This window comes from Oryx dammah, unplaced genomic scaffold (assembly GCF_014754425.2).
Source record: "Oryx dammah isolate SB20612 unplaced genomic scaffold, SCBI_Odam_1.1 HiC_scaffold_20, whole genome shotgun sequence".
In the NCBI taxonomy this organism is placed as follows: Eukaryota; Metazoa; Chordata; class Mammalia; order Artiodactyla; family Bovidae; genus Oryx; species Oryx dammah.
Genome location: NW_024070204.1, coordinates 45,855,045 through 45,871,736, shown reverse-complemented (window position 1 = coordinate 45,871,736; position 16,692 = coordinate 45,855,045). Strand labels below are relative to the sequence as shown.

General features: G+C 36.5%; 1 protein-coding gene across 1 annotated transcript in view; it reads right to left on the bottom strand.

Moving 5' to 3' along the window:
- Nucleotides 1–16,692, bottom strand: part of NDUFS4 (NADH:ubiquinone oxidoreductase subunit S4) — a 107,001-nt gene that overhangs the window by 51,936 nt on the left and 38,373 nt on the right. The window contains exon 2 of the mRNA XM_040262270.1: nucleotides 1,387–1,465. Within this exon, the coding sequence (XP_040118204.1) occupies nucleotides 1,387–1,465 (79 nt within the window). The remainder of the gene's footprint in view (nucleotides 1–1,386; nucleotides 1,466–16,692) is intronic.

Below are 16,692 nucleotides of genomic sequence, written 5' to 3'. Positions count from 1 at the left end.
TTAGTTCTCCAAACTATGGATGGAACCCGGGGCTCCCCTGCAGTGGAAGCTTGAAGTCTTTACTACTGGACCATCAGAGAATTCCCAGCAAGTGATATTTGATTAACATTTGATGAATAGGTAGATGGTACTTGAATGAAGAGCTAGTGAATTGGTAAAAAGGAGCTAGGCATAATTAACTGAAATCTCAATGCCCTAAAGCAGTAAAGAACAGCAAGGGCCAGGCTTGGTGAGACTGAAGCACAGTTATATAAAAGACAGAGATACAAGATAAACTTAGAAATGTAGGAGTTAAATCACAAAAGACTTCAAAGGCCATGATAGGATTTTAATGTTTACTCTCAGGTCAGTAAGAAACACCAAAGGATTTTAGACAAGAGGATGATACAACCAGCATTTTAAAAAGACTATTCTGGTCATCCTGTGGAAAATGAATTAGAAGAAGATTAAAGTATCTATGGAGATCAATTAAGAAACACCACAGCAATCCAGCCTTAACTAGGATGATGGCAAGGTCAGTACAGAGATCTAAGAGAGAATTTAAAGACAGAACCAACCAGTCTTAAGCATAAGCAGACTTTCAAATTGTCCATTTACTTCTCTATTTATTTTTTATCTGTTTATATCTTTAAGGTGCAAACAGAAACTTAAATATGACCTATTATTTAAATTATGTTTACAGGTTCAAAATGAAGTTGCAAAAGAATGTAAAATCAGAAGGAGAGTAGCTAAGAAACATACCCATATATCTGATCATTGTAAACCAAATACAAAATGAAAAGTATATCTATACAATTGCATGTTTTTACTAGAAGTCTTAGAAACTTTTTACAAAATGTATACTCTTGTACGATATAAACATAATAACAAGTTGCATCTGAAGTAACACAGAAAAATTTTATGTGAGTACCAAAATTCAATCTGCTACTGATCAACAGAAGAACATTATTCATTTGTTGGTAGTTGTAATCACTCATACATAATGCAGAAATAGGATGTGTATGAGTATATATATGCACAGTAACAGTAACAATCATTGGTTCCAGAAAAAACCCAATATAATTAATTTTAGATGGTACTAGTGTGTCTTACAATTTAACTGAGAAAATCACCAACAGTATATTCATTACAAAACCAAAAAAAAAAATTCTGGTGTCTACTTATAAACGTCACAAAAATGGAAGCCTTTTGTAATTTTAATGTGATGTTTGTATATGACAATATTTGTGTAAAATGCTTAACACAAATTATCTTTTTATCTTAAAATTTATATACAGTCAAGAAATCACTATCCTAGAAGAACCCTGACCACCATACTGAAAAATCTGTTGTACAAAAATAACCCTGAAGGCAGAATCCTAGCAGTGTATAGCAGAAAATTCTTACCAATTTTTCATCAACTGTTATGAGCTGCATGTCTCGAGTTTGGTCCTGTGCCAGCCTCCATGTGGAAGTGCTCAACGACCTGCAGTGTGAGACTTTAAGTTAAAAAATGATCCATGCAACGAGAAAAGAGGGGCAGACAAATCTTACATAAACCAGCTACTTTAACAGTATCAGTCTTATAAAACAAAAAGAACAGAAAGAAAGAGGGCACAAAAAATCCTTTTTCTCCACAATTAGTTCTGTCTGCTGGGATTTTGGCAGAGTCTCACTAGACAGTTCACAAAAGGCTGCACTTTATGGCAGTCTATAGGCTCTCAGTCATAGAAGGCCCCCAGTAACAAGAACTGTTCTGCTCTCTATAAATGTACACTGGCTAGTTTGTCATTATGAGGAGGAAAAATGCAGAGCTATATCAACCCTTCTGGAAGGCCAATTCGTAAAGGATGCCATCTGAAAGAAACAAATATCTCAATCAAATTCTTAGTAGAATAAAGAAAAGGCTGTGCAACTAACACAAGATTAACAAAAAGTTTCTTTGCTCTAATTTCAAATCAAAAGTAGTTTAAATAGGAATGATTTGTATGATCATTTAATATTATTGTTTTAATCATGGATCCCATTCACAGAATTGAAGAAAGTCTGAATAGTTAAAACAGAAACATTAAGTCAGCAATAAAATCAGGACAGAATCTAACTCTTTAACATTAGTATGGTCTCACCCTCAACCCAAAGAAGCCTGGTGCTAGTGGTAATGAACCTGTCTACCAATGCAGGAGAGGAAAGAGATGTATATTCCATCCCTGGATTGGGAAGATCCTCTGGAGGAGGAAATAGCAGCCCACTCTAGTATTCTTGCCTGGAAAATACTATGGACAGAGGAGCCTGGCGGGCTACAGTTCATGTGATCACAAAGAGCTGGACACGACTGAGCGACTAACACTGCTACTACTAACAGATTTCTAAATTTCATGTACACATTGTAGTTTATACCAATGAATGTAATAGCCATCAATGACTGTGACAATTTAGCTTTTTAAAATTTTGCAAAATATTAAGCCATCCTATGTAGATTTCTTTTTTGAACGTAAATTAATATATACAATTGACTCAAACCAGCTGAATATACAGTATTCAAATTCAATTCTTTCACTTAATGCAATATAATCACCATCATAATTTTGATGTTGCTGTTCAGCCACTAAGTCATGTCCAACTGTTTTAAGATACAACATAACCACCAATAATTGATGCAAAACTTCACGCCATATGTTTAATTTTCAATAGCTACACGGTTTTATAAAGAAAAATCTACTTACTAACAACATAAAGATGACTCATAATACAAAGGGTTTTATTTCATGAACGTATTTTCTAAAAAGGGTTCATTATTTTCCCAAATTAATACCTTTCATTACCACTGTAAATACCCTGCTCAGAAATATATCCACAAAAAGAATATACTAACAGAGTATAATTAAGCACCTTTGAAATCTATTTACTCTGGAAACCAATAAGATCAATAACCACATTTTGAATACTTTTAACCAAATCCATATAGTGCAAGAAAAAAAAAAAAGGCAATGAAAAGGGTACTCAGGAAAACCTGAAATATTAGAAAATGTAGCTATATTACAAGGAAATGAAACTATATAATTCCTCAAATGAACAGAAGTATTAGACCAAAATAGTGCAAATTAGATAGATTAAAACTATAATCCATGAACTGTGCAATTTTAAACTGCAGTAGATTTGACTGATTTCAAGAATTTTAAATTGTATGATAAAATCTTATTGTAAATTAGTCAAAACACAAAATAAATTTTTAAAAACTTCTAAAGCATATATACTTTAAGAATTTGTTGTTTAGTCGCTAAGTCATGTCTGACTCTGCGACTCTATGGACTGCAGCATGCAAGGCCCTGTCCTTCACTATCTCCTAGATTTGCTCAAACTCATGTCCATTGGAATTGGTGATCCCATCCAACCAACTCATCTTCTGTTGACCCCATCTCCTCCTGCTTTCAATCGTTCCCAGCATCAGCGCCTTTTCCAGTGAGTTGAAACTTTGTGCCAGGTGGCCAAAATACTGGGGCTTCAGCTTCAGCATCAGTTCTTCCAATGAATATTCAGAGTGGATTTTCTTTAGATTGACTGGTTGGATCTCCTTGCAGTCCAAGTGACTCTCAAGAGTCTTCTCCAACACCACAGTTTGAAAGCATCAATTTTTTAACGCTCAGCCTTCCTTATGATCCAACTCTCACATCTTTACACGACTACTGGAAAAACCATAGCTTTGACTAGACAGTCTTTTCTTGGCAAAGTGATGTCTCTGCTTTTTAATACACTATCTAGGTTTTGTCAGAGTTTTTCTTTCAAGGAGCAAGTGTCTTTTAATTTCATGGCTATAGTTATCGTGTGCAGTGATTTTGAAGCCCAAGAAAACAAAGTCTGTCACTATTTCCATTGTTTCCCATCTATTTGCCATGAATTGATAGGACTGGATGCCAAAATCTTTGTTTTTTGAATGTTGAGTTTTAAGCTAGCTTTTTCCACTCTCCACTTTCACCTTCATCAAGAAGATCCTTAGTTCCTCTTCACTTTCTGCCATTAGGGTGGTGTTATCTGCATATCTGAGGTTACTGATATTTCTCCTGGCAATCTTGATTCCAGATTGTGCTTCATCCAGCCCAGCATTTCTCATGATGTACTCTGCATATAAGTTAAATAAGCAGGGTGACAATATACAGCTTTGATGTATAGGGCTTCCCTGGTGGCTCAGACAGCAAAGAATCTGCCTGCAGCGTGGGAGACCCAGGTTCAATCCTTGGGTCAGGAAGATTCTCTGGGGAAGTAAATGGCAACCCACTCCAGTATTCTTGCCTGGAAAATCCCATGGATGGAGGAGCCTGGCAGGATAGAGTCCACGGGGTTGCAAAGAGTTGGACACAACTGAGCCACTTCACTTTCCCAATTTTGAATCAGTTTGCTGTTCCATGTCCAGTTCTATTGCTTCTTGATCTGCATAACAGGTTTCTCAGGAGGCAGGTAAGGTGGTTTGGTATTCCTCTGTCTTTAAGAATTTTCCACAGTCTGTTGTGATCCACACAATCAATGGCTTTAGCATAGTCAATGAAGCAGAAGTAGACATTTTTCTGGAACTTTCTCGCTTTTTCTATGATCCAACAGATGTTGGAAATTTGATTTCTGGTTCCTCTGCCTTTTTTAATTCCAGCTTATACACATGGAAGTTCTCAGTTTATGTACTGTAGAAGCCTAGCTTGAAGGACTTTGAGCATTACCTTGCTGGCATGTGAAATGAGTCCAATTGTGCAGTAGTTTGAGCATTCTTTGGCATTGCCTTTCTTTGGGATTGGAATGAAAACTGACCTTTTCCAGTTCTGTGGCCACTTCTGAGTTTTCCAAATTTGCTGGCATACTGAATGCATCACTTTAACAGCATCAACTTTCAGGATTTGAAATAGCTCAGCTGGAATTCCATCACCTCCACTAGCTTTCTTTGTAATGATGCTTCCTAAGGCCCACTTGACTTCACACTCCAGGATGTCTGGCTCTAGGTGAGTGATCACACCATTGTAGTTATCCAAAGTCATTAAAATCTTTTTTGTATAGTTCTTCTGTGTGTTCTTGCCACCTCTTCTTAATATCCTCTGCTTCTGTTAGGTCTATACCATTTCTGTCCTTTATTGTGCCCATCTTTGCATGAAATGTTTCCTTGGGATCTCTAATTTTCTTGAAGAGATCTCTAGTCTTTCCCATTCTATTACTTTCTCTATTTCTTTGCACTGTTCACTTAAGAAGGCTTTCGTATCTCTACTTGATACTCTTTGGAACTCTGCCTTCAAATGGGTATATCTTTCCTTTTCTCCTTTGCATTTTGCTTCTCTTTTTTTCTCAGCTATTTGTAAGGCCTCCTCAAACAACCATTTTGCCTTTTTGCATTTCTTTTTCTTGGAGATGGTTTTGATCACCACTTCCTGTACAATATTATGAACCTCAGTCCATAGTTTCTTCACGCACTCTAACAGGTCATAACCATTAGTGAAAATATTAGTCGCTCAGTGGCAAGTGATTCTTTGCAACCCCATGGACTGTAGCCTGCCAGGTTTCAATGTCCACTGAATTCACAAGGCAAGAATACCAGAGTGGGTTGCCATTCCCTTCTCCAGAGGATCTTCCCAAACAAAGGATCGAACCTAGAGTCATCACCAGGGAAACCCTCATATTCATGAAGATAGTTACCAAAAAAATAATAAGTATTGGTAGAATATGGAGAAATAAGAACCCTTGTGCACTGCTAGTAAGAATGTAAAATGCAGTTGCTGTGGAAAACAGCATGGCAGTTTCTAAAAAAATTAAACTCAGAATTAACATATGGTCCAGCAATTCCACTTATGGGTACATCCACAAAATAATTGAAAACAAAGACTCAAATAGATACTTGTACACAAATATTCATAGCAGCATTATTAGCAAAATCAAAAAGCAAAACTTTCAAATATTAATAATCATATTTTAGTTGACCATGTATCATAACACTAGGAAGTTAAATATACATGTAGAAATAACTAATATGCAATGATTAGTAAATAAATGGGAATTTTATTTTGCTATTGTACTTATTTTTGAGAAACTTAGAAATTTAATTTGCTCCATGAACTTGCCTTGCTATCTATCCATTTCTTTTGTTAACTGTGTATGTGTGAAGTCACTCAGTCGTGTCCAACTCTTTGCAACCCTGTGGACTGTAGCCCACTGGGCTCCTCTGTCCATGGGATTCTCCATGCAAGAATACTGGAGTGGGTTGCCATTTCCTTCTCCAGGGGATCTTCCCGACCCAGGGATCGAACCCCGGTCTCCTGCTGCAGGCAGACGCTTTATCCTCTGAGCCACCAGGGAAACCTTTTGTTAACTGACCTGTTTACATTTCTAAGTTCCTTAAGTGTCAATCTAAATTCTGAGCTCAAAGGATAAACCATGAGAGCTGTGATGTTATCAATTATTATTAGAGTGTACAATCAATTCTATTTAGTTTTTTGTATAAATTTCCTGAAAGAAAATGAGGTATCCTGGAAATGGATATTATAAGATATTATTTCTAACTCTGATTTTCCTACTTATTGTTGTGTCTATGAACAAATCATTGAACCTCTCTGCATCTCAATTTCATTTTTGTGTATTTATAACATGAAGACTGGTTGCTCTATTTTTTTTTTCTAATGATGAGTCTGTTATTCTATTAAGTGGAACAGATCATAGTTCTAGTTTGTTTTAAAAGGCAATCTTTTTGCCTGAAAATTCCCAAGGACAGAGGAGCCTGGTGGGCAACAAAGGGTCACAGAGTCAGACATGACTGAGCACCTAAGCAAGCTTACAGAGAAAATTAAAACTGTCTTCATCATACTGCACTCACCTGGCAGAAGCAAGAAAGACCTAATTATTAACAGGAAAAATAAACACCAGAGGTCAAGAGATCATTTAATATTCTGAGAAAATATGCAGAGTAAAAGGAAAGGCAACAATCTACAAAAGACTTGGTTAAATTCAGTGGAAACAACAGAGAATATAATTTATAATATATGCACAAATAAATTATTTAATTCTAGTTTAAATTTATTCCAGTAATGTCTAATCTTCACCTAAGCAATTAATATCATCTTAAAATGTTCAACTGATCAAGTAAAAATTATAATACCCTGCTAGTAGGTATCTTATGCTTTTCTGAGCCAGGTAGAACTTGTAGCAGGAACTAACAGCTGTTGTGCCAGGGGGTACAACCCAAGCTAAAATCTTAAACTAATTCTTTGAGACTCATCCAACGGACTAAGAAAAGATCTGTGTAAGAGAGATAAGAGTAATTATGCTCACATACCAAACTTTGGAATGGGACTGAAGAGTATAAGGAGGAGAATGTGTGCAAGGGTAATTTTGGAGGGCAGTAACAAAGAACCTGAAGGGCATAATAGAAATCATAAAGGAGAAAGAAATATGCTTAAGTCTATACCAACAGGATATCAAAATAAATATATATGAGTTTAACAAAGGGGATAAGAAATATAAATGTTGTGGTGATGACAGTAATAATATTACAAAACACAAGAAATAGATGAAAAGTTCATATTTATGAAGGCCAAATCATTGAGCTATACTGGTTATTAAGCAATAACTTTACTGGAGAAGGAAATGGCAACCCACTCCAGTATTCTTGCCTAGAGAATCCCAGGGATGGGGGAGCCTGGTGGGCTGCTGTCCGTGGGGTCGCACAGAGTTGGACACGACTGAAGCGACTTAGCAGTTACTGGTTTGGAATGCCTTAAAGAAAGGAATTGAGTTGCTGTACTTTTGGCACATCTTGTAAATAATGGAAGCTAGTTTACCATAAAGATGTTAGTTATTAATCTACAAATTAAATATAATAATTATGAAACGTCTAACAGAATTTTTATTAAGTTAGATGATTCTCATGAGGGAAAAATAATTCACAAAAACAGCCAAGAAAACTTTGAAAAACAATCAGAGGCATATTTCAGAGATGTTGCAGGTTCACTTTCAAACTACTGCAATAAAGGAAATATAGCAATAAAGAAAGTCACGAATGTTTTGGTTTGCTGAAGCATATAATAGTTATATTTATACTATACTATAATCTAGTAAGTGTGCAATAGCATTGTATCTTTTTTTAAAAAATGTTCTTTAATTTTAAAATACTTTATTGCTAAAAAATGCAAAGCATCAACTGAGACTTCAACAAGTCACAATCTTTCTGAAATATTAAATCAAGGATCAGTGATCACTGTTTTAAAAAAAGGTGGTAACAATAATGAAAGAGTTTGAAATAAAGTGAGAATTCCCAAAATGTGACAGACACAAGTGACCGAATGCTGTTGGGAAATGGTGCTGACAGACTTGATCAATGCAGGGTTTCCACAAACCTTCAATTACTGTATCTGTGAAGCACAATAAAATAAGGTATGCCTGTATAAGGCAGGATTCGCCTTACCAATTAATACGCTATAGCAATTAAAATATCTTGGTGTTAGCACAGGCACACACATACAGATCAAATAAACAGTTCAAAGTACAGAAACAAATTACTTAGATCTGTAAATTTATTATATAATAAAAGTGCAATTTCAAATCTGTGGTGAAAAGCTAGAATATTCTGTAAATGATACTGAGACAACCAGCTATCCTTCCATGGAAGAAAAATACCAAGGAATTCCAAAATTACTGGGATAAAACATAAGAATTTTAAAAATCAAAATACAATATCCACTGGACTTTCTTGGTGGTCCAGTGGTTAAGAATCCACCTGCCAATGCAAAAGACATGGATTCAATCCCTGGTCCAGGAAGCCCCCACAGGCCACAGAGCAACTAGGCCTGTGCACAGTTCCTGAGCTTGTGCTCTCGAGCCTGTGCACTGCAGCTGCTGAGCCCACGCCTAGAGCCTGTGTCCCACAATAAGAGACGCTGCTGCAATGAGACCATGCACTACAGTGAAGAGCAGACCTCGCTTGCCCCAACTAGAGAAAGCCCGTGTGCAGCAAAGACCAGCACAGACGAACATAACTAACTAATTTTAAAAAAGGCTATCCCTGAGCTGTAGAATATCTACAAAGCAAAGTAACTTCTGAACAACAGAAGGTACTACAGACTAAATTAAAGGTAAAATGAGAGATAAGTACGGTACATAGAGAGAGTAGAGGAATTAAGAAAAAAATCACCCCCAAAATTGGAGGAATCAAGCATAGGGTATGAACACAGTAGACATTAATGCCAACTATGTTGCTATCACCTTAACAACTTATTGACCAGAAACATATTAATACCTCTTTTGTTACCTCAACATTACTAACCAAAGATGTTTCAGTATTCACTTACATAAAAATCACCAGCCACAGGCATTAGTTTCTGCAATAATGCCCCAGTCAATGTGTTAAATGAGAACAGACTACACCAACGGGAAGAGAAAGTGTGTCAAGTAATGAGAACAAAAACCCAAGACCCAGTGATGTTTCCTGAAAGAACCCCACTTTAAATATAGACACAGACATTAAAAGTAAAGAAATGAACAACAACAAGAAAGAAAAGAGATGGAGAAAGACACACCATGCTTACAGAAATCAAAGCTTACTTCTGTAGCTTTATTAATCTCTAAGCAAATTTCAGCAAAAAGAACATTATCACAAATAAAGAAGGGTATTACATCATGATAAAGGAGCCAATTCTCCAAGAAAACATTAACAGTTCTAAAGGTGTATATGCCATCTTTAGAGCATGTCAAAATATGTGAGGAAAAAACTAAAAGAACTGTGAGGAGAAACAAAGAAATCCATTAGTATAGCTGGAGACTTCAATACTCTTTTAATAGTAATTTGACAGAGCCACTAGGCAGAATATCAGTAAGGATATAGTTGAACTGAAAAGCCCATTCAATCAATGGAATTTAATGGACATTTATGGAATGCTTCATCCAACAACAGAAGAATACACATTAATATATATACATGGAATATACATGGAACAGTCACAAAGACAGACCACCTTCTTGGCCATAATACACATTAACAAACTAAAAAAAAAAAACACTCCATGTATATGCTCAGTTAAAAATGAAATTAAACTAGAAATCAGTAACAGAAAAATAGAAAATCCCTAATTATAGTTGACCCTCTAACAACACACATTTGAGCTGCACAGGTCCACTTACACATAGATTTTTTTAAAGTACATACATGTACTATAAATGCATTTTCCCTTCCTTATGACTTCAACATTTTCTTTTCTCTAGCTTACTTCACTGTAAGAATATAGTATATAATATATACAACATACAAAATAACTTAATCAACTATTCATGTTATCAGTAAGGCTTTTGGCCAACAGTATGCTATTTGTAAGATATCAAGTTTGGAGGGAGTCAAAATTATACATGAATTTTCAAATTCACAGAGAAGCAACCCTAACCCCCATGATACTCAAGAGGTAATTGTATTTGAAGACTAAACAACATACTTCTAAACAACTTATGGGTCAAAAGAGGAATTCTCAAGAGAAATTTTTAAGTATTTTGAACAAAATGAAAATACATTTCAGAATTTTGTGGGATACACCAAATGCAGTGTTTAGAAATTTATAACACTGAAGGTATGTATCAGAAAAAAAGAAAAATTCAACCACCTAAGTTCCACTATATGAAACTATAGAAGAGAGCAATGAATATAAACCTCAGGCATTTCCACTGGGGCTTTGTTCTGTACTCTGGGTTTGGGCCACAGGCTGTTCCCACAGCAACATGAACTTAAACAACAGCCTCTATCACAAAGCACACATTTCTGTCAGATTCTCCGGGCCCTCAAAGACCTGCTATGGCGTGGACTGGACCAAAGCCCCCAGATCATGTCTGAAGAACCTTCTTACCTGAATGATTGGCTGTTCCTCCCAATCGTAGCTCTGAACTTGTGGATGTGAAACACCTTGAAACAGTCCCTGCAGAAGGCTTCTCCTCTTATATCCCCAGGGCAGGTAACCATCTTAACACTAAGACCTGGGTACACCCAACTGCCTGCAGGCCCGAGTGCTGGACACCTCATACCAAACAACCAGCAAGACAGTAACACAGCCACTCTCATCAAAAGAGAGGATGCCTATAGCCATACTAAGCTCACAGACACCTCAAACCATACCACCTGACACAGTCCTTCCCCTAAGAAGGTAAACACTCAGTGTCACCCACCAGAGTGTAGATTACTGTCCCTCCCACCAGGAAGCCTACACAATCCCCTGGACCAACCTCATCAACCAAGGGGCAAACAACAGAAGCAAGTGGAAAGGAGCCTGCAGTGGATAGAAAGGAGATCATAAACAAAGTAAAACAAAATGATACAAAAGAGAAATATGCTGCAGATGAAGAAGCAAGGTAAAAACCCACAAGATCAAATAAATGAAGAGAAAATAGGCAATCTACTTGAAAATAGTTCACAGTAATGACAGTAAAGATGACTCAAAGACTCAGAATGGAGGCACAGACCCAGAAGATATAAGAAATGTTTAACAAAGACCTAGCAGAACTAAAAAACAATCAGTGATAAACACAACTAAAGTGGAAAACACACTAGATGGAACCAGTAACAGAATAACAGGAAGAAGAACAGCTAAGTGAGTTAGAAGATAAAATGATGAAAATAACTGCTGTGGAGCAGAATAAAGAACAAAAAGAAATGAGGACAGTCTCAGAAACTTTTAGAACAACATTAAATGTACCAATGGAAACAGTGACGGACTTTATTTTCTTGGGCTCCTAAATCACTACAGATAGTGGCGGTAGCCATGAAATTAAAAGATGCTTGCTCCTTGGAAGAAAAGCTCTGACAAACCTAGACAGCGTATTAAAAAGCAGAGACATTACTTTGCAACAAAGGTCCATCTAGTCAAAGCTATGGTTTTTCCAGTAGTCATGTATGGATGTGAAAGTTGGACTATAAAGAAAGCTGAGTGCCAAAGAATTGATGCTTTTGAACGGGTTTTAGAGAAGACTCTTGAGAGTCCCTTGGACTGTAAGGAGATCCAACCAGTCCATCCTAAAGGAAATCAGTCCTCAATATTCAGTGGAAGGACTGATGCCGAAGCTGAAACTCCAATAGTTTGGCCACCTGATGCGAAGAACTGACTCCTTTGAAAAGACCCTGATGATGGCAAAGACTGAAGGTAGGAGGAGAAGGGGATGACAGAGGATAAGATGGTTGGATGGCATCACTGACTCAATGGACATGAGTCTGAGCAAGCTTCAGGATTTGGTGATGGACAGGGAAGAATGGCATGCTGCAATTCATGGGGTTGGACAAAGAGTTGGACATGACTGAGCAACTGAACTGAACTGACTGAAATGTACCAACAGTCAAACTGTACGGGTCCCACGAGAAGAAAAGAAAGGGTTTGAGAAAATATTTGAAGACATTATAGTTGAAAACTTCCCTAACATGTTACCAGCAGTCATGTACGAATGTGACAGTTGGACAATAAAGAAGGGTGAGTGCAGAAGAACTGATGTTTTCAAACTGTGGTGCTGGAGAAGACTCTTCAGAGTCCCTTGGAATGCAAGGAGATCAAACCCATCAATCTTAAGGAAAATCAACCCTGAACATTCACTGGAACAACTGATGCTGAAGCTGAAGCTCCAATACTTAGGCCACCAGATGTGAAGAGCTGACTCACTGGAAAAGACCCTGATGCTGGGCAAGATTGAGGGCAGGAGGAGAAGGGGATGCAGAGGATGAGATGGTTGGATGGCATCACTGACTCAATGGACATGAATCTGAGCAAACTTAGGGAGATGGTGAAGGACAAGGAGGCCTGGCATGCTGTAGTTCATGAAGCTGGAAAGAGTCAGACATGACTTAGTTACTGAATAACAAGAGAATAGGAAAGGAAATAGCTCACCCAAGTCCAAGAAGCATAGAAAGTTCCATACAGGATAAACCCAAGGAGAACACACCACAGCACATATTTGTCCAAGTAATAAAAATTAAATTCAAAGAAAAAATATTAAAAGCAGAAAGAGAAAAGCAACAAATAATATACAAGGGAATTCCCATAAATATATTAGCTGATTTTTCAGCAGAAACTCTGCAGGCCAGAGGCAGTGGTAGGATATATTTAAAGAGATGATAGGGAAAAACCAACAACCAAGATAACTCTACCCAGCAAGGATCTCAATCAAATTCAACTGAGAAATCAAAAGTTTTACAGACAAGCAAAAGCTAAGAGAATTCAGCACTAGCAAACCAGCTTTACAACAAACGCTACAAGAACTTCTCTAGGTGAGAAACACAAGAAGAAAGACATACAAAAAGAAACTCAAAACAAAATTAAGAAAATGGTAATGGTAACACACATTATCAATAATTACCTTAAATGGAAATGCATTAAGTGTTCCAACCAAACGACACTGACTGGCTGAATGGATACAAACATGAGGCTTGTATAGCTGCTCTCTACAGGAGACCCACTTCAGATCTAAGAAGACATATAGACTGAAAGTGAGGAGATGAAAAATATGTTCTATGCAAACAGAAATCAAAAGAAAGCTGGAGTAGAAATACTCATATCAGACAAAATAGACTTTAAAATGAAGACTATTTCAAGAGACAATGAAGGATACTACATAATGATCTAAGGATCATTTCAAGAAGATATTAATCGTAAATATTTATGTGCCCAACACAGGAGCACTTCAGTGTATAAGGCAAAAAGCCATGAAAGGAAGAATCAGCAATAACACAATAATAGTAGGGTACTCAACACTACTCTTGTACCAATAGATAGATTATCCAGACAGAAACTTGATAAGGAAACGCAGCCCTTAAATGACACATTAAACTAGATAGACTTAACATTTATAGGACATTCCATCCAAAAAAAAGCAAAATACACTTTTGCTCAAATGTACATGGAACATTCTCTATGATAGATCACATTTTGGGTCATAAACCAAGCCTTGGTAAATTTGTGAAAACTGAAATCTTATCAAGCATCTTTTGCGACCACAATGCTATAAGGTTAGAAATCAATTACAGGAAAAAAAAACTGTAAAAAAAAAAAACACAAACATAGAGGCTAAACAACACGTTACTATATAACAAAGACATCACAGTGAAGAAATCAAAGAAGAAATTTAAAAAATACTTAGAAACAAAAGACAATAAAAACACAAAAACCCAAAACCTATGAGACACAGCAAAAGCAAATCTCAGAGGGAAATTTATAGCAATAAAATTCCTCCTCAAGAAACAAGAAAAATCTCAAATAAACAGCCTAACTTTTCACCTAAAGCAAGTAGAGAAAGAAGAACAAATAAAACCAAAGTTAGTTAAAGGAAAGAAATCATATAGATTAGAGGAGAAATAAATGAAACAGAAATGAAGAAAACAATAGCAGAGATCAGTGAAACTAAAAACTCGTTGAGAAGATAAACCAGATAAACAAAGTGAAGTTAAAGTTGCTCAGTCATGTCTGACTCTTTGTGACCCATGGACTGTAGCACACCGGGTTTCTCTGTCCATGGAATTCTCCAGGCCAGAACACTGGAGTAGGTAGCTGCTCCCATCTTCAGGGGAATCTTTGGAACCCAGGAATCAAACCCAGGTCTCCTATGTTGCAGGAGGATTCTTTACCATCTGAGCCACCAGATAAACGTTTAGCTTCCATCAAGGAAAAACGGTAAAGGATTCAAATCAATAAAATTAGAAATGGAAAAGGAGAAGTTACAATGGACAATGCAGAAACACAAAGGATCATAACAGACTATCACAAGCAACTATATGCCAATGAATTGGACAGTCTGGCAAAAATAGACAAATTCTTAAAAAAGTATAACCTTCTAAGACTGAACCATGGAGAAATACAAAATATGAACAGAGCAATGACCAGTAATGAAACTGAAACTCTGGTTTTAATAAGTATTCCAAAAAACAAAAGTCCAGGACCAGATGGCTTCACAGGTGAATTCTATCCAACATTTAAGTAAGAGCTAAACTTTTCAAACTCATCTAAAAAATTAGAGGGAGGAATACTCCTAAGCTCATTCTATGAAGCCACCATTACTCTGATACCAAAACCAAACAAAAGTATCACAAAAAAAGAAAATTACAGGACAATATCACCAATGAACATAGACACAGAAAGTTATCAACAAAATACCAGCAAACTGAATCCAACAGTACGTTAAAAGGGGATTCCTTGGAGGCTCAAACAACAAAAGCAATCTTAAAAAAGAAAAATGGAGCTGGAAGAATCAGGCTCCCTGTCTTCAGACTATACTGAAAACCTACAATCATCAAAACACTATGGTACTGGAACAAAAAAAGAAATATAGATCAATGAATCAGAATAGAAAGCCCAATGATACACCCATGCACCTATGAACTCCTAATCTATGACAAAGGAGGCAAGAATATAGAGTGCAGACATTTTTTCCCCAATATGTGGTGCTAGAAAATCTCTTTAAGGGTGAAACTACAACACCTCCTAATGCTATATACAAAAAAACCCCAAAACCTCAAAATGCATTAAAGACCTAAATGTAAGGCTAGACTTTATAAAACTCTCAGATGAAAACAGGCAGAACACTCTTTGACATAAATCTCAGCAAGATCTTTTCTGACTCACCTCCTAGGGTAATGAAAATAAAACCAAAATTTAACCAATAAAACTTATTTACACTCAAAAGCTTTTGCACACTAAAGGAAACCATAAACCAGGTGAAAAGACAACCCTGGGAATGTGAAAGAAAAGTATTTGCAAATGAAGCAACTAGCCTAGAGAAAGAAAGCCTCTCCGTGTATGTATGCCAAAGTACTCTGTCTATAACAATTACTCATGTCTTCACAAATGCTTAGAATAGCAAATCGAAGCTGCTGAACTTCAGTGTCAATATTGATACTGCCTCACATAATGTATTTTCCAAAATTAAAGTTTTTAAAAACTTCTAGCTTGTGTCTATAGAATAAAAATTACTTAATATTCTGGTGCCATACTTAATTACAATAACCATCTTTGTGATTTTTCAGACCATTGCTCTGGCACATTCAACATGTTTTCCATTAAAATAGTTGGTACTTTAGAATTATTTCATTAATAGATTTATGTTACAAATAAGCAAATAGTAAATGTTTTAAAATATATTTATGAAAATTTAATGGACAAAAGACAAGGAAAAACAAGCCCACATGAACTCCCTGACTCTTCCACCAAAGTAAGTAAACTACTGAACATTTTCATTTACCTCGCTCACCTTTTAGAATCGAGATCCTTAATCACAGTAATATTACTTCAAAGGTACTTAGTATCCTTTGAGGGGGGAAAAAAAATGGCTTGTAAGAATCAACCGTGCATAATTTTCTGTTCCTCTAAAGACTATTAGCTATCACGGCAGTGCACCAATATTCCAGTCCTCCATCCAAACACATGGTGAGAGTACACTTCACAGCCGTCTCTGAACTTGGTGTGGGCATGTGACTTACTTTAGCCATCAGACTGAAAGGGACAGTATGAAGCAGAAGCTTTAAAAATTGGTGTGTTATTACCTATCTCTTTTCTGTCAGAATGATGGTAAGTCTGGGTCTCCAAGTAAGGACAAATGGAGGTATAGAATTCCCAGCTGTCCCACTAGGGACATGCACCATGAATAAGAAACCAGTCTTTATCATTATAAGCTACAGAAATGTTGGGGTTTAGGATACTGACAGCTTGATAATAAATTCTCTAGTCAAGGAATTTCCTAAGGAAT